The sequence below is a fragment of a genome, unplaced genomic scaffold (assembly GCF_019419815.1).
Source record: "Pyrus x bretschneideri cultivar Hongxiangsu unplaced genomic scaffold, Pyrus_bretschneideri_v1 Contig42, whole genome shotgun sequence".
In the NCBI taxonomy this organism is placed as follows: Eukaryota; Viridiplantae; Streptophyta; class Magnoliopsida; order Rosales; family Rosaceae; genus Pyrus; species Pyrus x bretschneideri.
This window is the reverse complement of record NW_025999746.1, coordinates 2073639-2099796: the sequence shown is the minus strand read 5'-3', so window position 1 is coordinate 2099796 and position 26158 is coordinate 2073639. Positions and strand designations below refer to the sequence as shown.

Genomic DNA, 26158 nt, shown 5'->3' with positions numbered 1-26158 from the left:
CGACATAGGTGCGTAAGTTTGCTGAAAAATATTTCCGTTTTGTGTATATTTCTCAATTATAGGGAAAATACATTGGCAAGAGAAAAATTATAAAAAAAGAATCCACATTTAAAAAAATCAGGCATATTGTATTTGTCACATTTATATTACTCTTGTTAATGCACATATTTTTCACATACGTTTCAATGATACAAATCTTATAGGAAAAAAAAATGGGAGCTTTATATATAGAAACAAAAACTTTCACCATATTTCAAGGAACTCCACTAATTTTTAAACATGTCAATAAGAGACAAAAACATAAAAACAACTAAAGTCCAGACCAAAAATATGGAAATAATGTTTTAAAATACCAATTATACCCCTAAGGCTTTAGGACTGTTAGTAGAACCTAGCCCTCACAACTCCAACAAAATTAATTCAACTCATCCTTGACCATGACCATTTTTGCAGAATCAGTTCAATCAATCATTGACCATTTTTGCAGAATCAGATCAACCCTCGTGATCAACCATTTTTGCAAAATCTGTTGAACCCATCCTCTACCATTTCTGCAGAATCAGTTCAGTCAGTCCATGACCATTTTTGCATAATCAGTTTAACCCGTCATCGACCATTTTTGCAGAATCAGTTCAATCAGTCATCAACCATTTTTGCAGAATCAGTTCAACTTGTCCTCGATCATTTTTGTAGAATCAAGGAGAAGTAAAGAGAAAAGGGGAAGAAGATAAACCTAAAACATTCAATATTTTCATTCATAATTGTCAAATGAGTAGGAAGATACCTAAACACATAGAAGTTCAGTAACTACAACCCAAAATAATCAATTCAACAAACACTATTTGTACATTTGCTGCCAACAACTTAGTTAAGTAAATTCTATCCCTAATTAAGAAGCCACACATGAACCACATATCATGCATTGCTTGATCGGATGCAGTCATGTGATGGATGAGAGAGGCCATGAAATCGAAGGGGGCGTCCATTGTGACTTCACTCTATCTCTTAGCTATTTCATCAAATTTATTTACCAACAGAGTCTAAAAAAGACATGAACTCGACATAAGCATGAAAGCCGCCTCTTCTAAAAATTGATATAGAACAATTGGAGAAGCAAAGCAAATAGTATCAGGCTTAAATGAACTTACTTTTTTGATGATGATATAAATACAACAAGTGTTTTACATCAATTTGGAGGTATTATTAATTTATTACACACTTCATTTGCGCATACAATCTCAATCCACCGAGTATAATATGCAGAATTGAATTTCGCATAAGCATATCTAATCAAACATCTTTCACAAAATTTCAGCTATAAAAGAAAAAACTTTGGAAATTAAAAAAAGGGGCACTTGATTCCGAGCCAATTTTTGCAGAATAGGGACATCCAATGAATCTGTACATTCATTGTAAACCCACTAAGAATGATCAGTTCTTATGCCAATTTTTTAAAATTTAATTTTAATGCTGGGTTTTACTAGAAGCCACCCATGCTTATCATCAACAAGGCATCACGTAGGATCATCTTCAAAATCCAATGGAATAAGACCCTCAAATTTTCAAAATTATAACTCAATGACTTGAATACGTCAGCCGTCAGGTCCATTTTTTTGGTGTAAGGAAAGAAATGCTTACGAAGGGGGAGAAGCTGCAAATTGGGTTCTAAGTTCATGAAGGTTGAAGGGAAAAAGCGTTGAAGGTTGAAGAGAGCCAGGAGATGTGAGCCAATGACGGACTGAAAATGAATACCGGAACCGCGGAGAAGGTATGAACGGCCAGAAACTCTACGCCACATCATCACCATTAACGAGGTGTAGTCTAGCAGAAACAGTGGTGGCGGAGGAAGAGAAGGGAGCAAAAGAGATAAAAGGCTTTACCAGTTTAAAGGGTATTTTAACTTACACTTTAGTGAATAAAAAACCAATAATGTCATTTTTGACATGTATTAACTCTTGTCTCTTCTTGAAATGTTTAAAAAGTGTTGTCTCAATATAAAATGAAGTATTAAAAGTATCACAATTTCTTTCAGTGACGGATAGTGGAATATTGTCATGTTTAGGGTTAAGAATTTTGGGTTCAGCATGATGGAATTTCGGAAGCACAAGCCTAAGTAAAATGGCTCAAGCCACAAAGGAACGAAGTTTGAAGCATACACATTCTGATTCTGGTTACAACCTTCCCATCTTTGATATTCCTGAAAGCTTATCAATAAGAAGAAATTAGGACAACCACCATTATAACTGTCAGAAAATCAAAGAGTTCCACGACTATATACCGCATTGCATGTGTTTCTGTTGAGCCAGTAATCTAGCCATTGTCCCTTCTTTGCATCCCAGAAAACAGCTTTTATGGCCTTATGCCTTGCTTTAGGAGCTTTCAGGAAGTGATCGGAAACGTTGTAGTCTCCTGTGACTTTTGCATGGACAAAAATGTCATGTTCCACCTACATTAACATATAAAATAGATATTTTATTGTTTGCAGAACATATAATTTACAGGGGCTTATTTTGTTAAGAGTCGAGAGACATACCCTTGGTAAGAATGCATTCAGATCAACCGGTAAAATCCATGTGGTAGCCAAAGTTGTAAAATCCGAATGGATCCTGCAACAAGAAAACAAAATCCTCACAAGTTAAGGCATCCTAAATTTTAAAAGTTGACTCATTCCTAGAAGGATATGAATATACAAACTACATTACATCATCCATCTTGTACTAAAATCCCATCCAGCTCGCAGTTGATGCCACTTCCTGGTAAAATTGCTATTTCTCACTAGCGTTCGAGATATTGGAAGCCAATTCCTTGTCCAGATAGGCGTAAGATGTTAAAATGGGATACTAGTTTCTTTTTCTTGCTCTTCTTTTTTTTTCTTTTCCCACCACTGATATAAACAACAAAAATGTTTTTCAAATAAAGCACGTAGCGAGGGCATACAATTCTTGAAGATTCAGGCCTCGGTGTGTTCCACATTGCATAGTATCGACTCAAAGTGTGATTCTGAGATTTAGAATCCTGAACAATTACCTTATGAATACCTAAAGAACCAGAAAACCAAATTAAAACTATTTAAAACCAACTGTAGATACCTTTCATCGAAAAAGTTTCTCATGATACCTGAATTCAAAAACTCATGTTCTTTGTTGAGTGCAAGGAGGGCCTTCCGAACCAACTCCACATCGCCAGTCCGCTTGCATATTTCATGAACCATTGCACTCAGAAGTGGTGGTTAGCTGCAAATTTTTAACCCATGATCAATCTTGCTGATCAACATGATAAATGGGGAATGCTCAATTGACGCAAACTTGGAATACTTCATTTTTGATATTCAGAATTTGGCATCTCAGATTAGGGAGGTGAAATTTATGTATGTTCAGCGGAGTGGCAACCTCGCTGCCCATGCAGTGGCTTCCTATGCTACCTTGCGTGGTGGTTCGTTCCTGTGGGATGCTTATGATCCTGAATTTCTTTTTAATATTCTTGCAGAAGATGTAAACGTTTCTATTAGAATTTAATAAAATCTATCATTTGACCAAAAAAAAAAAAATCTTGCTGATCAATCTTGCTTGCAGCAGAAGTTATACGAAGTGAAAAACAATAAAGCTAGAAAAAATGAGAAGTGAATGAAGCATTACCTTCTGTTAGTGTAATAGATCCTTGCACCATTAAGGACATATCCATATTCCTCTATCATGAAAAGGAGATTGGTCAAAATATTTTTCGATGTATCATACATTTTACTTGCTAGCAAGCCCCTACACAACAAGTATGCAATTATCCCAGCCCCATCAAACAATACTCCATCCAGTATTTGCCAAAAAGAAATAGATACCGCATCCATGATGGCACTAAATCTACATGCATTGAAAAATTCTTCTTTGAAATATACTCGGAGTTTGCACTTTCGTCCCTAAATTCCTATCATCATTAATGTTCCTCAAATCTAGGTACTTTTCGTCAATTCTCTCAACAACTGTTATTGTAATTGCAATACAGCTTATCCCAATAAAAGACCCTGCAAAAGACCCAAACCCACCATGCAGACAAGGCTTCACTCATTAAGGACGAGTTTGGAATTGTTGTGCTTTTAAAAAAAAAAAAAAATTGCTTATGCTGTACTTTAAGATTAATCAGCTGTAAAATAAAGCTGATGAGCATTTGGCTAACTGAATTTTAAAAGTGTTGTGAATATAAAAAGCAGCGTAAAAGCGTTTGGTAAAATTTAATGTAAAAGTGATATAATTGTATACAATAACAAATGGACATAATAGTAGGAGTGGGGGTGGTTGCAGTGGAGGTGTGGTGGTGATGTTAATAGTGGGATGTGTTGGTTGGGGTGGAGAGGTAACAATGGTGGTAGGGCGGTGATAGCACTAATAGTGGCGGTTGTGGTTACAGTGGTAGTGGTGACGATGGTGGCAATGATGGTCATAGTGACGGTGGCGGCAATGATGGTCGTAGTGGCAGTCGTGGTTGTGGTGGCAGTCATGACGGTTGTGGTAATGATGGATGGTTGTGGTGGCGGCAATGGCGATGGTGGTAACAATGGTGGCAGTGGTTGTGCCAGCAATGATGGCGGTAGAGGTAATGATGGTGGTGACAATAGTAGCGTTTACTTTTTTATCTAAAGTATAAAATGTGTGTGGAAAGCAAAATAATGTCACTTAAAAATTTTTAATGAAGGTATACAACAATTGAAAATATTTAGGGTGAACTGCCAATTTAATCCTTGAATTATCATCTCAGTGAAAATTAGATCCCTAAACTATTTTTTCAGAAAAATCAATCCTTGAATTATAAAAATCTGCCAATTACATCCCTAATATTATATTCGAAGCTACTATATTCAATTTTCCATCAATTTAATCACGTTACTTGCATGTGATACACAATGGAGTGTAGATTGGTAGTTTTTCATAAAGAATAGTGTATGGATCCTTTGGAGGATAAATTGGTAGTTTTTCATAAATAAAAAAAATAGTGTAAGTTAACTTTTGAGGTAAATTAGACATTAAATTTGCAACCTATATGAAATGTTAAGGGCTTATAGGCGAGAAAATGATGGTATTACACTCTAAAGTGTGTCAAGTGACTTAAGTTGACGAAAAATTGAATATAATAGTAGGAATGAAAATAACAATTTTTAATGAATTTAGGGACTTATTACCAAAAAAATAATTCAATGACCTAATTTTCACTGAAGTGATAATTCGGGGACTAAATTGGCACTTCACCCAAATATTTATTAAATACCCAACTCTGCTTTTTATTAAAACAGCTTTTAAAAGTAACCTACATGTTGCTTTTGAAAATTGTTGTCTGAGCTCGTTGTTTTTAAAATAAGCAAGATATTTTACTTTTACCAAACACTTTTTTATTGCTTAACTTTAAAGTAAAGCAGTTTTAGTGAGAATAAAAAAATTATAAAAAAAAAAAAAAAAAGGCAATACAAACATAGGCTAAATCAAGTGATGATTTTAAAGCTAATTATATATACAGCTATGAGATTTAGGGTCATTTTCAAGAGGGCATCAAATCCTTGATTGTAAACAGTTGAAGAGATTAGGGTCATTTTCAAGAGGGCATCAAATCCTTGATTGTAAACAGTTGAAGCCACTTTAGCTCAAACTGCATGGTCTTTGTCAACTGCCTTTGTGGTTGGGAGAAAAAAAAAATTAGTCCGATCAAGTTTTAAAAGTCGGCCCTGCATTTGAGCGTAAGAGATTTTTCAATGCGTGTGAAACACGGAATGAAACATCACATATCATATACAATTAGAAGAATACTTGAAAATTTGACGAAAAATTAACGAAAAATTGAATAAAAATAGCTTTGAATATAATAGTAACGATGAAAATAACAATTTTTTATGAATTTAGGGACTTATTTTACCGAAAAAATAATTCAATAACCTAATTTTCAATGAGGTGATAATTTAGGAACTAAATTGGCACTTCACCCAAATATTTATTAAATACCCAACTCTGCTTTTTATTAAAGCAACTTTTAAAATAAACAGGATATTTTACTTTTACCAAATATTTTTTTACTGCTTAACTTTAAAGTGAAGTAGTTTTAGTGAAAAAAAAAAAAGCAATACCAAACAGAGGCTAAATCAAGTGATGATTTTAAAGCTAATTATATATACAGCTAAGAGATTTAGGGTCATTTTCAAGAGGGCATCAAATCCTTGATTGTAAACAGTTGAAGCCACTTTAGCTCAAACTGCATGGTCTTTGTCAACTGCCTATGTGGTTGGGAGAAAAAAGAAATAGTCCGATCGAGTTTTAAAAGTCCTACACTTGAGTATAAGAGATTTTTCAATGTGTGCGGAACACGGGACGAAACATCACATATCATATACAATTAGAAGAACACTTGAAAAAAAAAAAAATTTCCTCCAATTATATAATAATATGTAGTGTTACATCCCTTATTTCAGGTACACTAAAAGATCTCTCGTAAACAGTTAACGAAATACCTAAATAGTTTGAGCTAGTGTGACGTAAATTGTTAACGATTTAAATTTTAATACCTTAAGGTAGTAATTCCAAACTTCAAATGTGTCTTCCGTAATTAGCTCTTAATTTTATCTCTCTCGTGTAGATGAAAGGATGAAAAATAAAGGTAAATTCATTTTTATATTATTTTCATTCTAACAAGGAGTCTTACGCAAGAAAATCGATTGCATTTTTGGCTCAAGTACTAAATAGGATGAAGATTAACGCCACCTTCGAAAATCTGGAACTAGGATGAAGATTTTCAAATAGCAGAAATAATGCAACACATGGACAACCATGTGACATGCACTGTCAACCAACTCTATTAATTAGCAAAGCCCGTTTTAGGTTGTGTATAAAAGTGCTTTTGATCATAAGTACATTGGTCAAAAGTGTTTTTACTAGGAACGTGTTAAAATTTTCATAAATAAAACTCAATCGCTCCTTGAAAATGTACTTTTCAAAAAGTGTTTCTACGACTCATAAATGGTTTTAAGATTTTCCTTGCCAAACATTTGTCAAAAACAGTTTTAATTGACATAAGCGTTTTTAGCTACTTAAAAAGAAGCTCCATGCATGCCGTAAATAGTACATGACCAAGCTAGAATAAAATAAATGATAGGAGGATTAAATTTTGTAAATTAAATGGTATGGAAGTTGATGAGTGAATTATGAGTAATGCTAAGGAGATCAAAATTTGCAAACTCAATAATGTGATTGTAGATGATTAGATTATTAATTAAATATCGATTAACGTGTTTGCTTCTTATTGGTGATACATCATTTGGTTTAAAAAATTTAGTCTCCCAAGCATTACTCGTTGATTATTACTTAAACGTTGATAAACGTGCTCATTTCTTATTGATAACACATCATTTATTTTACAAATTTAGCCTCCTAGTCATTCATAAAAGAAAGGTAGCATGATTGTTCCTATCTGAGCCTTATCAAGATCCGTGCACAATGATTCAAACAACATGATCAATCCAACTTTGCTTCCTCAAAAGTTGAAAAAAGAAGACGTAGCACTGTGTTATCAGTGTTTTGGCCACAACTGTTAAAGTTTTAAGTTTTCAATCCAAAAAAAACAAAAAAAGGAGAGAGATTAACACTGATGACTTGCCTAATCACCCAGTAAGAATCCCAGTAATAAACCTCCCTAAACCTTGAACCAGGAATCACAAACTGCTCAGGCAGAGGAAGCACAGAGTGTGCAACTTGTGGACCCCACCAGAGACCTTCCCGCTCAAGTTCTTCCAAAGGGAATGCACCTCCAGAGCCCAAACCCTCACTTCCGGGTGCTTCACCATCGGCAGGAACCCCTCCGATCCGGCCCCGGAACGAACTCCTCCGGCTCTGCAACCACCACATCCTCCCCTGCACCCTCGAAGTATTCATCCACATACTCCTTCAAATCTTTGGCCGACACGGACCCACCTGCTGACCGTGGCAGCCGATCAAAAGCCTTCTGAGTCGCCGGCAATTCGAGCTTCAGCGACAAATCGACGTAGTTTTTCGGGTCGAATTTTTTTTTTCCGAAGGTGGTTAGGGCGGTTTCTTGGAGTTTCTCGAGGAAGGCGACCAACGGGGTGGTGGGGTGTACGGGGCCGGAATCTGAAACGCAGGGAGTGTGTGCTTTATCTACAGTCATGGTCGAGGCTTTGGTCACTGTTGTGGTCGTAGTACATTAATGGGAACCACAGTCAAAACCTAAAGGACCCAAAGTAATGGTAAATAATAAATTTTACTCATCGAAATCTTCATTCATATTTTCAGCGGTCATTCACATTGTTTTTATAATATTTTAAAAGTTTTAAAATTCCAAAATTGTAAGAATAAAAATTAAAAAAGATTGTGTGAATAACATATGCATCAAGCAACTTTTTAATATTCATCAAAAGATCATTTCTATAAAAAAAGATTATTCAAATCCGATCGTTTATGTATCCAAATGTATAAAACAAAACGATTATAAACACCAACTAACATATACATGATTTATAAATATCACCTAATATATGCATGATTTGATATATTTGAATTACTACTAGACGGTGGTTAATGTAAATATTTTTCTTACACAATAAAGATACGTTCTTTGCAAAAGATGAGATATGATGTCCTTTGAAATAGCGTAAGGCTGACCACCGACCATCGGGATTAGGGCAATCATGTGAAACCACCACCAATCCGCCCTTTTACATTGATTTATCTCTTCTTCTTTTTATTATTTATTTTTCTTTATTTTGGCATTTTCCCATCTTCTAGTTACCGACTGATGAGAATAGCGAGCAAGATGCAACCTCCAAAGAATCCCCAAAAGAGAGAGACATTGTTTTCTTTTGAGTTTTTTACTCATGAAATCCATTTAGAAAGGCACCCCATCGATTTTCCTTACATACGACGCGTCGTCCAATTTTCATTGCCAATTCATTTTTAAAGGGAATAATAAAAGCGAGAATTAAATTATTACTAATTCATGTAAGGCTAAACCCTATATCATTCTTTCAGAGTAGATTATATATTTGTTAAAAAAACGAGAAAAATAAAGTAAGAGAAGAAAAAACAGAGAAAATTTAGGGGACAGAAAAAAGACAAAAGGAAAGGGTGTGTGGGTGGCTACTGGTGAAGCACCTCCCTCTTATGTCCCTTTGAAATGAGGCATACAGACAGCAGGATATGGCACGGTCCGCTCGGCCCAGGCGAAATCGACCATGAGCCTATTTACAGAGTTCTCACCCGGTTCAGGACCGGTTTGATTGGTTTTTTACTTTAAAACATTAAAACCGAAACCGACCAAACCGGGTTTGGTTTGCAAGGTTTCCTTGGAATTTTAACCCAGTCCAAAAGCAGACTGGCGAGATAAAAAACAATTCCAATGGTTTACAAAGGGAAGTTCAAACTCGGTCTGATTATGGTATGAACAATATCGATCAATCCATAACCTCCTTCACAAGACCACTAAATCATCCCAGAAAAATAATTTTTCAATCGAATAAAAAAAAGGACCTACGTGTAATAGATTCACCACCACGATGCACGATGCATTCCCGTGCATGGAAGACCACTAATACTTGTTGGTTCTCTAGGCCTCACTATAACCGCAGTGCATTTACTCAAAGATTCGTAACGCTGAGTCATGACACAATCTAACCCCCCACCCTGATCGAAAAAGTGGTTTCAACTTTGAAAGGATCCATGGTTGGTCAAAAGGACGTACAATCTTCACTTATGAGGCTGAAAGATGTCATAAGGACACCTCACCAATCCAATTATCTAGCAGTCCCAAAAATAATTAACTTCACGAACTACATCCCCCCACCCATCCAAAAAATTTCCCAAAAAGGGTGGTCCATGGTCCTTTATTTTTTGCAAGCAATAAATCCTGGAAGCGGAGAGGGCAGTAAAAATAATGGAAGGTTTAGCAGACAACCAACCTGGAAATCTGGATTTTGGACCAGGCGGCAGCAGAAGACCAGGCTTCCGGAGCAGAAAAGCAGCACCTCCCTAGGTTGACTGGAGGACTGAAGCTGAAACGTCAGCCAATAGTAACTCACACAAGAGAAAAGATTCCTCTACTTTTTCCCCCTTCCTTATAACCTGAGTGCACACGGCGCAAAGGGGTTATACAGAATTGGGAGGAAATCCAGGAGGAGTGAGAGAAGTAGGGTTCATGGATAAGTCTGCTTCTTCCCTGGAAAAGCAAACTAAGGCTCAGGCGCCCAAGAGAACGTTGAAGGAGAAGAGAGCAAGGTTGTACATTATCAAAAGGTGTGTGTTGATGCTAGTATGTTGGAAGGAACATGCAGACTAAAAGTTTCACCATCCATTTTTTACTTGGTATTTTTGTTCCAGTGTTTGCAGTAGTTGATTAGAAATGTTTGTTTTGTGTGTGTGTGTGTGTGTGTGTGTGTGTGCAAGAGAGAAAGAGAGAGATGTGAAGATGAAACATCAAATTGTAAAGATAAAGTTGTAATGCTTGTACTATTGATTATTTCAAGTGAATATAACTAGTTTCTTCAAATTTTGGGACAGCAGTATCTTTGTAGAGGAACATTGAGGCTATAATATGCACCATCCTGCACATTCAAGACACAGACATGAAAACATATAGAAACAGTATACGTCAACATCGCAGATAAAAGTTCCCGAGAAGTTTCATTACAAGGTGTGATAGGGGAGTGATAGATGAAATTTGAAGCCAGATATGGAAACACACTCCCAAAGACAATTAGAAGCAATCAATTCTCAAGTATTTCCATGTTACTTCTACCATCTAAGTTATCTAACATTACCCCAATAGGAATTAAAGGGTTGAGATCAGAAATGCAACATAAAATCCAGGGTCTTAAGCTCCAATTTCTATATAAATATGTGGAAACTCTTTCACTCGTACAGCTCCGGTTACCAGCACAATCAATGACAAATAAGAACACGTCAGTGTTCAAATCGAACAAGTGATCAACCTCTGAACAAAACCAACAGTAGCGTCTTATAGATTAACATCCGGAATAGAGGGGGACCGCGTCCGATTTCGCCAATATGACATATTCTCCATGCTACCCTGAATGTATAGTTTATTAAGCATGCCTTCCTTAATGTGTAATATACTGAGGATGCAACCCTAAATACTGAACATACTTCCCTGAATGCATAACTTATCAAGCACATTCTGAAAAATTTGTATCCAACTAGGAGGTAATCAAAGCAATAAAACCATAATTGTAAATCAACTTGATTAAAACGTCGAATCCGGACAATTGACGATTAGGGTCAGACATAAATCCCTAATTTGCTACCTAATGCCAAAGATTCAATCTTTCAGTTTCTACAACTTTATGCATGATTCAACCAATTAATCATCTCAAGATACCGGATTAAAGAAAAAACAAATTTATTAATCAACAATATTTTCGACTGCAATCCGCATTATACAGCTCATACATTCCCCATTCACATTCATTAGGCATTGAGACGCCCGCATGAAATTCAGAACCGCAAGCTGTTTTCGATGAACCCTAATTACAATACAAACGAAGATCTAGTGTGAGAATACCGCAGATAGAAAGAGAGAGGGAGAGAGGGAGAGATCAGACGGGGAGACTAGCGACGTCGTTTGAAGGTTCGTTGTTGTTGTAATTGGTGAGGGTGAGAGGGCGGTCCTTGGCCTCGTCCTCGTCCTCGTCATCGGGGTCGGTAGTGGAGAGATTGACGCAAGAGAAGCGCTCAAGGGAGGAGAAGAAGGCGGTGCACACGGCGGCGCTGAGCCAGCTCGCCACCTGGTCAAGCTTCTCCCGGGATATGATACTGCTCTCGTTTTCCATTGCTTTTCTTCACCTTTTTTTTCTCGAAAATTGAAAATTTGGGATTGACAGGTTTGACTCTATTTATGGTTGGGACGCGGTTTAATTTGAAATGGGCTATAAAGAGTGTAAGGCCCAATATAATCTGAAATTTAATTGCTCCCATATCCTGATAAAACACGTAATTAAATAGAGAAAAAGTCGTCCACACGCGAGTGAGTAGTTTTTAATTGTCGTCAATCCAATGCAATACTGACATGTTTACAAATCGAAGGTCCTTAGGTGGAAATTGGTTGGATTGAGGAGAAGAAAGAATTTTAGCCTGCATGAGTGTGTCCGTTTGGGTTGGGGAGGTGGAAGTTGTAAGAGTTATTTTAGAATGAGAAGAAAATGAGGGTGGTTTCGGCACAAAATTTCTTTAACAATAGTTTAAGTGAGTGTGATATTTATATATACGAATAAGGCAGCACGAGTTTGATACTGATAATACTAATGCTACACTAGTGCGAGTTCAATAATTGTCAGACATACTTTACAACTTACTAGTTTATAAGTATCATGCTCATAAGTTTAATATATTGAACTTATATGAGTTTAATATATTGAACTCATAAGTTTAATATATTAATCTCATGAGTTCAATATATTGGCATCACACTCACTTTTTCAACCTATTGTGGAAGGACCTTCCTTAAAAAAAAAAAAAAATTCTCTAAAATTTTAGGAGTATGATTTCTGATTCTAGATGGCTCTTTTGAACGAGTACCAAAAAAAAAAAAAAAAAAAAAGAAAAATTCTCTCCCCATATGACTTTATTAATAATGGAAATTGTACAAAATTTTTTCTTCGTATAAAATATAGTTTCGCAAAACTATTAACATGCGCATCTGGTGTAGTGGTATCATAGTACCCTCCCACGGTACTGACCAGGGTTCGATTCCCTGGATGCGCATTTATTTTTTTTTATTTTATAAACCACCAATTTTTTAATAGCCAAGTGTTTTACTTTATTAAGTTGCACTTTTTTTTGCCACTTAGTACTACAATCTACTAGTATTTCTTTTATTTGTAAGTAAGGTTTTAGGTTGATTCTTGCCAAAGTCAAATTCAAACCACATTATTGCATCATATTGTGAGGCTATGACAACCTCCTTCATATTAATGTAAATAATATCGTTTCTCCAAAAGAAAAACAAAAAAAACGAAAAAAAAAGTTGCACCCTTCCTCCTTACACCGGAACACAGGAACTTTTGTACTAATATCAATTCAATGGGCTTAACCTTCTGTGTGATTTGCTTACGCTCGTTACCCCCACCCATTTCGTTGTAATCGAGTTCATATCTCCCTGGCCGTAGATTAAAGTAGCATCGTCCAAGCAAAAATGGCAAACAATGTAATTCAAGAGTTATAGCACAAATGAATCTTGTTGCTCATTCCAATAGATACTCTGCATTGTTGTTCATTCACACTTCATTATAAACCTAAAGTTAAGCGTATCAATGGAAAAATCGTCACATAAAGATTAGTTTTAAATTTATAAAGAAAAGGCCGGTAAGTGCATATCAATCCGATTATATTGCTCAACCACTTGATTGGAGGGAAAAAAACTAATCGCTCCAGATTCCGTGTTCTTCCGGCAGTCCACCGTAGGCATCGGCCATGAGATGGATGAAATGCTCATAACTGTTATCTACGAGGACTGCAGTATCTTCTTGTAGTCCTCAAAACTGCCATGGAATGGTTGTATCCTACCTTCTGATACCACCCATAGCTCGTCCACACTTCCAGAGATCAGATGCTCGTCGTGACTAACCTGTAAGAAAGAAAACACGCTGATGAGTCATACTAGTTCATCAAATAATTCTCGTATATAAGCTCTCGTTGCAAATGAAAATTATGAAGATATTAGGGATGAAATACCATGAGAATGCCTCCTTGGAAGAGAACAAGACCTTGAATTAGTGCCTCCACAGCATCCAAGTCCTACATGTCAACAACCATTGCAATGTGAATAAACGCGCAACCAGCCAAGGCAGTGTTCTTCGGTTCTTTTTATACCAGCAATTTCGTAATCCAAAATATTGTTACTTCTTTCAAGCAATAAAATAATGAGAAGGATTGTGACTTACCAGATGATTGGAGGGCTCATCAAGTAGTATTATGTGCGGTTTCTTGAAAGTTATCTTGGCGAATGCAACTCTGCTCTTCTGACCACCTAATATACCCCCATTTTAAATATTTAGAGAATCATGTTCGAAGCCATAGAGCAACACTGGAATTGACTCTTTGAGTAAAACTCGAAGCTAGCATTGGCTGCTAAAGTATGCCGGCTAGTCATTCGACTTGGCAAACGATGCCAAGGCCAATCTTTAAGAGGTTCAAGTAAAATAATAGTTCTAGAAATCAATTGATCTCTTTAAACTATTCACAATATGGAATTGAGAAAATACCAGACAATGTGTACATAGGCTGAAGTGCAAGATTTCCACTGACACCGAAAGAACCCAAGTGAGATCGGAGCTTTTGTTCGGGCACTCCCTGCAAAAAAGATTCTTCATTACTTCATGTGATCAATTTTAACAAAAAATAGAAAAAGCATGCCAAATCTGACTAACAAGATTGTTTGCCCAAATGAGATTAATCCACTCTGAATGATTGATTCCTAAGAGATCTCACCCCACCCAAAATTAAATCTGTTCCGGTAGTGAAGTTACGAAATTGAATGGAAACTTGTTGCCGTAAACGAAAATGCAAATTTGTTTCCATGGTCAAAAAATGGAAACTTGTTTCCATTGTAACAATTTTGGTATCAATTCCATGTCTTTTTCAATGACATAAAATTGGAGGGAAAGCGCCAAAATATCCCGTTTAGGTTGCAAATAAAATAGATCAGGTCCCCTGACTATATCCTAGATTTTAAAGAAAATTATACATCCGGATATGGAAATGGATTCAGAGGGGTTCAATTGCAGGATCCTATCACGGACACTTGTGTATACATTAGTTCAACAACTAACTAATAAACCCTTAGAAACATGAACAGAAAAATGAAAAGTTTTTCCATATACATAAAAAAAGGGGAAGAAAAATGGTACTATCAATAACTCACCGGGAAGCAGCGCATCATATACAATAGGGGATTAGAAGATAAATCTAGTCCATCAACATGGTGCTGACTGAATACAGCGATCCGAACCTGTGAGCAGTGAAAGAGATGCAATGGTCAAACAGTAGACACATAATGAAGGTAAGGAACACAATACCAACATTTGCATATATAAACAATAATATCTATAACTTAGGTAAATTGGAGGACAGCCTAGTGACATGTTAGTTGAAGTCTGAAATTAATACAATCAATTCAAAATTGTTATCCAGTAAAAGTAAACCCGAGAAACATGCAAGAGACCTTAGCTGAACGAAAAACTGTCCCAGAGATTGGTTGTAGCTCCCCTGCAATTAGTTTGAGTATCGTTGATTTACCAATACCATTTGGCCCAACCACTGCATAAAGTAAAGCAAACAATGTAAGAATTTCGACTTCCCTGTGAAACTTGTTCTTTGGTGTATCCGGCAATAGACTAAACTTAGCAAATAGAGAATGGCTAGAGACACACAAGATTTATACCGGTTCAGCAGAACTTTTGCCTACGTCCAGTTTATGTATCCGGCAATGGACTAAACTTAGCAAATAGAGAATAGCTAAAAACACACGAGCTTTATACTGGTTCAGCAGAAGTTTTGCCTACGTCCAGTTATGATTTTCTACATCTTCTTTGGAGTGTACATTGCTTTTGTAAACCCTAGAACTAATCCCTCTGACTTCTCTCAGCTGTCTCTTTTTTCTCCCTTGTGTTTTCGCCCCTTGCCACACCCTATTTATAAGTATAGGTTGCAGCTTACACACCTATTTAGTATTTACTGATTAGGACTCCTATTCTATTTGGGATAGGAAGTACACTTGCATTCCTACACCGTTTCTGCTTCAAGAATTCCTAATCTAATTGTACAAGAAAACTTATTCTTTCCTAATCCTTGTAGGACCAGAATATGTGCACCTTTAGCTTTCCTAAATACAATCCCAAACAAAATAAGACTATTACAAATGACAAGCCAAATCCTAACAACCAATATACCAGATAAATTCCAGCTTATTCCCATCTTTACCCAAGATCCCAGCCGCACAATTCCATTTTTGGCTTAGTTGCAGATTAAATGGGCTTCTAGATGCAGTATTTCGTTGGTGATCATACAGAAAAGAAGAATCTATATTTCCCAAGAAAATGAGGCCTCAAAATTGAAATATTGAATGAACAGTCATTTTCCACTAGAAACAAAATAACGAAAAATACTCTCAATTGTAGAACAAATAATATGTAAGCCACTCAAGCAAGATATGGATCATTTTCAATGATAGACAAGATTTAATTAGCATCCTTACTTGCGATGCGGCTGTCAAGGTCAATTCCAAAATTTAAATTCCTAAACAAGACGGGTCCCCCAGGATAACCAAATGATGCATCACTGCAAAGACATACCACCAGAAAGATACAATAAGCTCTTGATCTAGGAATGAAAACAGCTGAAAGTCAAAAAAAAAAATATAAGAAATGGATCTGAAGTGACTTGCTGAACCCAAGGAGGGCGACGAAATTGCACTCCATGAGCTGACAAACCTGAAACTTATTATCGGAGGACCAGGTCTGTCGTCTGGAGTTGGGAACTCAAACTTATAGCTGCACATGAAAAGGCCAGAGGCATTACAAAAAACCAGAAAGAAAAGTAGAAATATTGTTTCTATATGCTCTTATCCCTATAAACCATGAAGACAAATCAGTGCATACTCAGGGTCATTTACAATCTCATCCACATGTCCCAACCGGTCCAAAGCCTAAAAAACAGTAAAAGAAGATAGACCAGTTATTTGTAACACATTAAGATCAATACAGCAACCCAGTTTGAACACGAAAAATTTGATAAATAAACAATATAGAGGTAACAGTTTCCAGAAATGTTAGCATGAAAGAAAACAATGAAATCACCTTAATTCTTGACTGAACAAGCGCGGCTCTCTTGGCATTGTAGCGGAACTTATCAATAAACGACTGTAGATCATAGGAAAAAAATTGAATGTCAAACATAAGTTACTATAATTCAGAATACATGTTAAAAAGAGCTGAAAGGAAAACAAAAGAAGAGAGTGATTGAACATCTGAAAGACATAATTTCATCCATATGTTTTAAACAGAATGCTGCACACAGAAAATTCCGGAAAAGAAAAATACAAGTCGAAAAAAGATGTTGACCATAAAGATCAAATTAGTAATCACTGGTCGAAATAAACAAAGACTACCGTAAATACCTATTCCAAAGCAATAAGAATGAGGGAACAAAACAAAGTAATATGGGCAACATGTTAATAAAGTTGTCAAACTGCCGTAGATATCACGACAACAAGACAAAGCATAATAGCATCATTTTGTCATTATGGTATGATGAAAGACCTGCATATGTGTTCTTGAACGCTCATTGGCCTCAAAAGCCTTCTGTTGGTTCTTGACTAGTTCTATTCGCGTCCTCTCATATGTATCGTAGTCTCCCTTGTAAGCATTCAATTTTTGCCCATGAAGATGTAGTATATCAGTGACTACCTGAGAAAAACAGAACATAGAATGCGTAATGTGTTAAAGAAACCATACTAATTATGCAGTTGACATGACCAAATGTGAAAATAAACCACAAAACTTACCGTGTTCAAGAATTCTCTAGCATGAGAAACAACTATGCATGTTTTTGGCCACTTCACCAGGTAAGCCTCTAGCCAGAGGACTGCATGAAGATCAAGATGGTTCTGAAAATAGAAAAGAAAATAAACATGAGTGGGGAAAAATTAAAAATATGCACCAAATTGACAGAATAATATGAAGAGCCTAAAGGGTATGAACAACAGACCGTGGGTTCATCAAGCAGTAACAAATCAGGCTCTATAAACAGGGCACGAGCAAGAGCTATTCGCATCCGCCATCCTCCTGAAAATGCTTTAGTTGGTTTTCGCTGCATCTCCGGAGAGAAACTAAGACCCTGTAAAATTCCTTGTCAGTATGATGGCAATTCAGATAAAATAACAAGAGGACAAGCATTTCTCCATAATTTACCTGAATGGCACCATTTACTACCAGCAGGCAGGATTTTTTGTTCATTTATTACTTAGTATTTGTGGCTTGGTGATTTATACCCTTAATAATAAGTTCAGCATACCAGCAAAGAAATTCAACCTAGAATGAGATAGCATTTACAACTTCTTTCCCCACTTCTTTCTGTCGCTAGTTATTCTAGTTTTGGAGAGTTGAAGTCAGCCCTAAGATGTTTAAAATCAGGCTTAAGTCAAGAAGACAATTGTACGCGACTGATGCAGCAATAAATGGAGAACTGACCGCAAGAATGGAAGCTGCCCGTGACTCTGCCGAATCAGCATCAATGAACTCGAGCCTTTTGTATATCTCCTGAAGCCTCTGCCCAATGGCATCTTTCTCAACTTCCCCGTTACTCTTTTCTGTTGAGTCCTCAAACTCCAGTGCTCTCTTCAGGTTAAAGTAATTTATTAAGCACAGTGAAAGAGCATACCCATAAAAAAACATAAACAGAAAAGCTAAATGTTTCCACATCAGCAGCTCCCTTCTAATTAAGAACAACTCTGCATCCAACCTGTTGGGCGAGAAGACGAGCTTCTTCTTCCAAAAGCTTTGTTCTTTCAACATCAGTGTTAAGAACACACTGCAAGGCTGTTGTATCATCACCCACCACTTCTTGCTCCACATGCAATATTTGGAAGTTCCTAGGAATGCCGTCAATGGCATGCATAGCCAAGTGCCTAAGAAACGTCGTTTTCCCCGTACCATTTCTTCCAACAAGGCCTGCATAAATTGTGGAAAGATCAATAAAAGTTTACAACTACAGCATTGTTCAACAGCCCTAGATATAAGAAGCTACAAGTATCATAAAATCATTTTGGAAACTCTAACAGATGGCCCTCTCAATTTTGAAACCAAATAAAGAGGATCATAAAACATTGAAAAGCAAACTCACCATAATGCCTTCCAAAAGAAAGTGTTACTGAACCATCCACAATTAGATCACGGCCACCCACAGAAACATTGAAGTTTTCCAGACGGATATCCCTGACATTTGGGCCACCAGCACTTTCATGATTTACGGATACAACAGGCATTCCTGCCCTGACTGCTTCCATTTCAGCTAAATGTATTTGATATTGTTGCTGTTCATTGAAAAGGAGAATATATAAAAATTACAAAAAACTAAACCAATTTTTCAAATATTTAAATCCTCAGCACGGACAACAACCTAGCTTGGATATTATCTCAATCTAAGCATATCCAAACTCAACATGGACCAGTAATCTTGCTCCTCAATATCACAAAAAAATCTCACATAAACATTAGGATATAATAGTACAACTCACATGCTAAATATCTACCAGAAACATTACCTCTCTTTGGCGATCATCCTTCCTCTTTTTCCTCTCTATCTTAGCTCGGTCACGTTCAGTTAACAGAGGGCCATCAATCACCTCAACCTTCTTCTTTGGAGCTACCTTCTCATCCATCCCATCATCCATTCTTACTGGTGCTGATAGGCTCCGCACAGTCGGTTTAGCTTTAACCAACCCATGTTTCCCGAACTTCTCGGATATTATACTACAAACCTACGTCAACCTCCACAAGTGTCAAGAACAATACAAAACAAAAGATTGCAAAACCACGGTTCCAAGAACTAACATAACTAGCATTGTTAATTTCCACAAGCAAGCCTCGCCTCCACAATGCGTAACAATAAATTTTCACTTAAATAAGAACAAAAGGCCTATAATTCCATAAAATAAAATAAACATTTTTTTACGATCAACAGATTCAAAACGAACTCTATAAAGCTCCGATAGTAAATAATCCAGTACTCTACTCCTACAAAACCAGTTTAAAAAACTTTCCTTCCAAGCATTTTCTGAGCGGCCAAATGGACCATATCAAATTAATCGGAAAAATGCAAACTTTTTGGATATCATACCACAAACCTACATCAAACCTCCAAAAATTTCAAGAACAATACAAAAATCAAGCTTGCAAAACCACATATACTGGAATCACCATAACTAGCATTGTTAATTTCCACAAGCAACCCAATCAGAAGTCTTTTCTCTGAGCTAACAACATAAAGCCAACAATTCCCAAAAAATAATTCCTTTATGATCAAACAGATCCAAATAAACGTTTTACAGCTACCAGTGTTTCTTTCCTTTCCACTTTCCAGCATTTTCTGAGCAGCCAAACAGACAAATCAAATTAAAGAAAGAAAAAAAACTCACCGAGCGGCACTCAGCGAAGTCGCTAACACAGCCGGCTCCGACGAGGAGCTCGCCGAGAGCGTCGAAGGCGCCTTCACCGTCGTCGCCGAAATCGAAGTCCTCGTCGGCGAGGACGTTAACGATGTACTCGATTATGGGCTCGTCGACGTCCTCGGCCCGCCGGCCCAGCACTTCGTGGACCACTGAGCTCGCCACCGTCATTGCTCCGAACCCGAATTCAAATCCAGAAGAACGAAAATCCGTTCGGTTCCCTGCGCGAAGGTTTTGGGAGATGATGAAAAAACGATGGAGAAGCTCGGCAAGCCTTTTACTATCTTTGCAGAGAGGAGAATGGAGAGTACTTGATACGACGGCGTTGTGGCCGAGAATAGGTATGTAAAAATTGGCGGGCGTCGGCTCGGCCCAATATATTCGGGCAGGAGATGAAGGGCTAACAAATGGGATTAGATTGGATTGGCCCGTTTGCAACGTTGGGTATTGTTCTTCCCTACTTTCGCTAACATATGCCTACACACTTTGTGTGAATGAATATTTTTTAGTTTTGTTTTTAAAATAGGAAGGAGTGAGGGAGAGAGGGAGCGGTGGAGTGGGAGTGAGAAGAGATGTTTTTTATTTTATTTTTTATTTTTTAATATTAGATATATGCTAAAATCACCTATAATCGGTAGAGGAGGTTTCAATAAAAAAACAACAAAATTTGGTTTTGTAAATTACATTATTGTCCATTATTTTTCTCTGCTATAAAAGACTAAATAGTCTTTTCATCATCTTTTGGTTGACAAAGAGGATTCTATTAATAGTTAGTTGGATAAAAAAACAACAATGTGAATTGCAAATAGAAGAAGCATCAGTGGTTTTTTTTTTTTCTGTCTGAAGTTTTATCCGATGAGGTTTTTTTATTGAGGCCCACTTCTTTCTTAATTTTTTTTATTTCCCGTGATACTTTTTGAGCAATGTATTTTTTGTAAGATTCATGGTGGTAAGGTTTTACTTTTTAACTCATTGTGTTCTAGTTCAAACATTTCTCCTCCGTTTAGTGTAGAATATCATTTGTATATTAAAGCTAATTCTTTTATGGTAGAGCTCGATTCTTTTCTTGTATCTAGAATAGTATGAAGAACATCAGTTTTTTGTATAATTTAAGGCAAATTATATTTCACACTTTTCAAGTTTAAGATTCGTTTTAAAACAAGGTCTTAATTTTTTCATATTGCATATATACTGTTGAAATTGAATCAATTTATTCACTCAATAAATTTGAAGGTCTAATCCTCCACTAAAGTGCTGGTAGAAAAAATTTGTACACTAAAGTGAGAATTTAGTTGCCCTTCTTGACTGTTGGGTTTAAAAATTATAAATTTATATTTGCATGACCCAACGTGCTTTGTTGATCCTTCATGTATCATTATTGGCTTCGGTTATCAATTAACCACTCTCGTCGGGTCACGTGTCATTAGCTATTAAACATCTTCCCTTAGATTTTTAATAAGTTGTCAACAACTTCCCTTGTGTCACATGTTCTTATCTGATCTTCTAATATCCTTTGAATTCTCCATAAAAAGCCTTCAAACTACATCATATGTTCACACCAATCATCTACATCTGTTCAAACTCATCAAATCTCAAATTTTAGACATTTGTTCGTTTTTTCAATGTTTCACAAACGGAGGTTGTCAGTGATCTACAAGCAAGAAAATGAAGAATGAGACGTAAGGGTTTCAAAACCAGTAAGAAAAAGTAAAAAAATGAGCAGTACATGCAAATGAGCAATGAGACATCCTGCATCAAAGTGAGGTATGTGATTTTTCAAAATTTCATCTAAACACATAACTTTGTTTTTTATAACATTCATACAGGAAAGAGCAAGTCAATTTTCAAGTACTAATTACCGATTATAATGTGAGAATGATATTTTCAAGTATTAAATTACTGATTATAATGTAAGAACAAAATTTTCTTTATTTTGTGCATTAGTAAACACCAGTCGAAATTAGAATAATTCCAATATTCATGTTTTTACTAACACATGAATTTAGGAACTGAAATAATTTTAAATTTCTAATAAATATTCATTCCAAGTAAACATTGTTTTATGTTTTATTTTAATTTATTATTATTAAGGAGAGTGGAAGATTGGAAACTATTACAATAATTTTGAAGATGGGGAGTTTCAGACCTATGACGCATGAGTAGAGGAAACTCAGCACCTATCTACTAGAATATTAAACTACATGCAAGTAAATGTATCATAAGAACAACTAATAAGCTATGGCCTTGAACATTCACCCACACAAACCTTAGACAATCAAATAATAAACACGCAACATAACATCATAGTTCCATATACTTTGTGATTACAACGTGAAAAACTATGTACATTTGCCATGGTTGATCTTGAGAATGAAGAAATTGGGCATCGTTCATGGAGCAATTGTCCTATATGTTAACACCGCAGGAATGGATAATTACTTTTGTTTCAGATAAGAATAAGGGGTTGCTTGAGTCTGTGGTTACAGTTTTTCCGCATTTTCATCATGCTTTTTGTTTGGAACATTTGAAAAGAAATGTCTTCAGTAAATATCCTACTGGTTGTGGCAAAATTTTTAGGGACCATATTGTGCATTTGTTTTGCAAGTGTGCTTATGCACCTACCCCAGAAGCCTTTGATATGCACCTAAGGGTTCTAAAGGATGAAGGTGGATCCTTAATGAGTACTTTCTTGGATAGTCTTTCAAAAGAAAATTGGTCTAATGCGTTTTTTGAAGGTGCCAAGTATATGCATTTTTCAGTTTTTATTTTCTCTTTCATCTTTGGTTATGGAATGAGGTTTATATATTAATCACCATTCCCTTATATAGGTACGGAGAAATGTGGTCTAATGTTGCAGAATCTTTTAATTCTTGGATATGTGAAGAATGATCTTTGCCCATTTATCAATTGGTTGATGGTATTAGAGTGAAGATGATGGAAATGAACTTTGAACGGTTTCGAGCAGCACACAATTGGAATACATTTCTATGCCCTGAGATGGAACACCTTAATCAAGTTTTGGAAGTTGGCAAGCATTGGGAAATTAATAGGTCAAGTCTATCTGTTTTTGAGGTACACAATGACATTTCAATGATGGTGGATTTGCAAAAGCGTTTCTGTTCATGTTATCAATGGCAAATCAAAGGGTTTTTATGTGAGCTTGCAGTGGCTGCAATTATAAAGGATGATGGAAATCCTTATGACTATGTTGAAGATTTCTTCACCGATGAATACTACAAGTCTTCGTACTCTTTCCCAATATATTCAATTCTGAACATTGAAAGACATGATATTAATGAACATGAAGAAATTGTTGTGGAACCACCATTGACCAAAAAACAATCTGGGAGGCCAAAGCTTAAGATGATGAAATCAATTGGCGAACAATCAAGGTCGATAACATGTGGGAGGTGTCATCGAATCGGGCAGCATAATTCCCGCACATGTCAAGCCCAAATTTGAGAGCTTATCTTTTCAATTTATCTTGGCAATAGAACTATGTTTGTTTCAGCGATTTTAGTTTTGTTACTCCTAGAACTATGTTTCCATTTGGTTATCAATAAAGAGTTTAGAATAAAGATTTACTTTTAAATGAAATGGTGTCTCGTTTTAGTTTTTCCAAACCTATTCAATTGCACCTACACAAGTGTTGATACCAAATCGTACCCACAAAAATATTAGCTTTCTTTTTTGTAATTTCTTGGCAACCCATTGTTGTAAAAGTCATTGTCAAGCTCAGAGACATGAGCAAACATAAGTTCTCCAATTGCAACAATGGTTAATTCGGTGTTGTCCATGACAACACCAATTCGTGTTGCCCTTGAAAGTTTAGGTACTGTCAGATAGGTTTAGTTTATATGACTTACAAATGATTAACTTGTGTGAATTTCAATGGTCAAGGTTGATTAATTTTGAAATGTCAATAATGAGTATGATATGTTTTTGGAGAAATTAGGTTTTCATCCTTCCTTTTGCTATTCCATTAATTAAAATCCTATTCCTTTACATTTTTTGATCAAGGTCCTTGGGTATTACTAACATCATTAATTATTTCAATAATAAAATATTTTTTTATTTCTAAATATAATCATTTAATGTTAAAAATGTTACAATTAGTATATTTATATTTATGAATAAATTTTTTATCATATATTTTTAGTTTTAGTTTGTACCCATTTTTAATTTGTAATTCTTTTTTAATTTGTACCAATTTTCTTTTCAGTTTTAATTTGTACCCATATATTAATTTCTTTTTGTGCCCATATTTTTTAAAGTTTATTAGTATTTGTACCTATATATTTTTTATTTGTACTTTTTATTTTTGCTAAATGTACCCATGCTAATTATATGTACCTATTCATGTAAAACTTTTTATTTTGTTATATGTAAAATGTACCCTTTTTTTTTTATATATAAAATCTATTCAAATTTTTTTAATACATTTTTTAAACTTATATGGGTACATTCTTTTTTCTTTGATTTTAAAATGTATCCATGTCAAGTTTAATCAAAAAAATTTACTAACGTTATTAAGCCTAATATCTTTTTTTATTTTTTATTTTTTTATTTTGAAGAATGTACCCATGTTTTGATTCAATAATTTTTTTGGTTAATTTTGATGAATGTACCCATGTTTATATATATATATATATATATAAACACACACAATAGTATATTTATATTTTAATATTTTTAACCCCACAAATTATGGTTTTTTATTTAAAATCTCATTTATATAAACAACTAAAATTTCTAATTTTTAATTTAAAAAATATAGTAACGTACATAGAAATAAATTATCACGTTGATTTCAGGGATCTCGATCAAAAATTAAAAACCAACAAGGTTTCAATCAAAGAATATTCATAGCTAAGAACCGCATCCAAAGTCTCCCTATGTTTTTTATTACAATGGTTATGAATTTCCTTTACAAAACAGCAACTGGCAAATCTATTTAATTGTGCCCACAATTTGGCTGATTGTAATGGTTAATGAAATCCCTTGCTTTTTGCAGATTACAATGGTTAATTTGTCTCATAATGCCACGATTATTAGAGATTTTTCATTTCCATTGTATCATTGTAATCAATGGTTAAGAAATCCCTTGATTTCAGCTAATTAAAGCGACTTTCTTTTTCATTTCATTTTTTAAATAATAAACAAATGAAATTTTGCTTAATTTTACATCCGAAGTGACAAAAAAAAAATTCAAACCATGAAAAATAAGAAGGTACAATAACATATGCATCATGCAATTGCAAAATTTCTAAAATCGCAAACTATGAAAAATATGAAGTACACGGCATCAAGTTCGATACCCAATTCATTGTTTTTGACGTCATGCAGCAACAAAAAAAAGTGGGTTCTACAGTCTTCGTGTCACACAACATAATACTAAGTGATCAAAAAATTAAGCACCATATAGTTACAAATCAAAATTAACTCAAACTAATTGATCAAATCATGAACTCAGAAATTTAATTCATACCAGATGTGAAATCATTAATCAGTACACCCGTGAATGTTAATTCATAATTTAAAAAAAAAAAAAAAACTAACTACGATAATACTTGTTCCAACAAAGATGCTCAACATTAACATACTATTGTCATTGATGAAATGTAACTAGAACTCCAGCTACTTATTCTTTTTGGTTACAAAGGCTCCAACTACTTCATTCATCTCCCTCTCGGTGCATTTAGCATCATACTTATGATCTTTGCCCTCATCTTTGTAAGTTCACCCTCCACAAAAATGCTTTTTAGTGGCATTTCTTCTGCTAAATGTTGCAGGTAGTACATAATAGCCACAACACAGTCAACCCTGAGAGTCATCAAATGAATATCAAACACTAATATATGTACAATGTAAAACAATTTGAATGGGAAGAGAATTTAGAACACGTACGATGATTCACCTTGTTGTGGTCAAACTGGGCTCAAGG

At 35.5% G+C, this 26158-nt stretch overlaps 2 protein-coding genes, 1 non-coding gene and 1 pseudogene across 3 annotated transcripts; 2 read left to right on the top strand and 2 right to left on the bottom strand.

Moving 5' to 3' along the window:
* Window positions 1-1787: 1787 nt before the first annotated feature.
* Window positions 1788-11824, bottom strand: LOC103935942 (annotated as a pseudogene).
* An 860-nt stretch (window positions 11825-12684) lies between these two features.
* TRNAG-CCC lies at window positions 12685-12755 on the top strand. Its single transcript has one exon. It is a non-coding gene; the product is annotated as a tRNA-Gly (tRNA).
* A 465-nt stretch (window positions 12756-13220) lies between these two features.
* Window positions 13221-20565, bottom strand: LOC103935937 (ABC transporter F family member 3). Its single transcript, XM_048566701.1, has 18 exons — window positions 20185-20565; window positions 19312-19527; window positions 18891-19080; window positions 18510-18718; window positions 18239-18385; window positions 17757-17885; window positions 17554-17655; window positions 17309-17455; window positions 16847-16909; window positions 16649-16695; window positions 16481-16540; window positions 16246-16328; window positions 15214-15308; window positions 14914-15000; window positions 14255-14342; window positions 13934-14019; window positions 13725-13787; window positions 13221-13617 (listed from the first exon to the last, which is right to left on the bottom strand). Exons 1-18 carry the CDS (start codon window positions 20383-20385, stop codon window positions 13495-13497), a joined length of 2136 nt encoding a protein of 711 aa, XP_048422658.1. The 5' UTR covers window positions 20386-20565; the 3' UTR covers window positions 13221-13494.
* Window positions 20566-23211: 2646 nt separating this feature from the next.
* Window positions 23212-23676, top strand: LOC125469361. The gene has a single exon (XM_048566608.1). It carries the CDS (start codon window positions 23212-23214, stop codon window positions 23674-23676), a length of 465 nt encoding a protein of 154 aa, XP_048422565.1.
* The last annotated feature ends 2482 nt before the right edge of the window (window positions 23677-26158 follow it).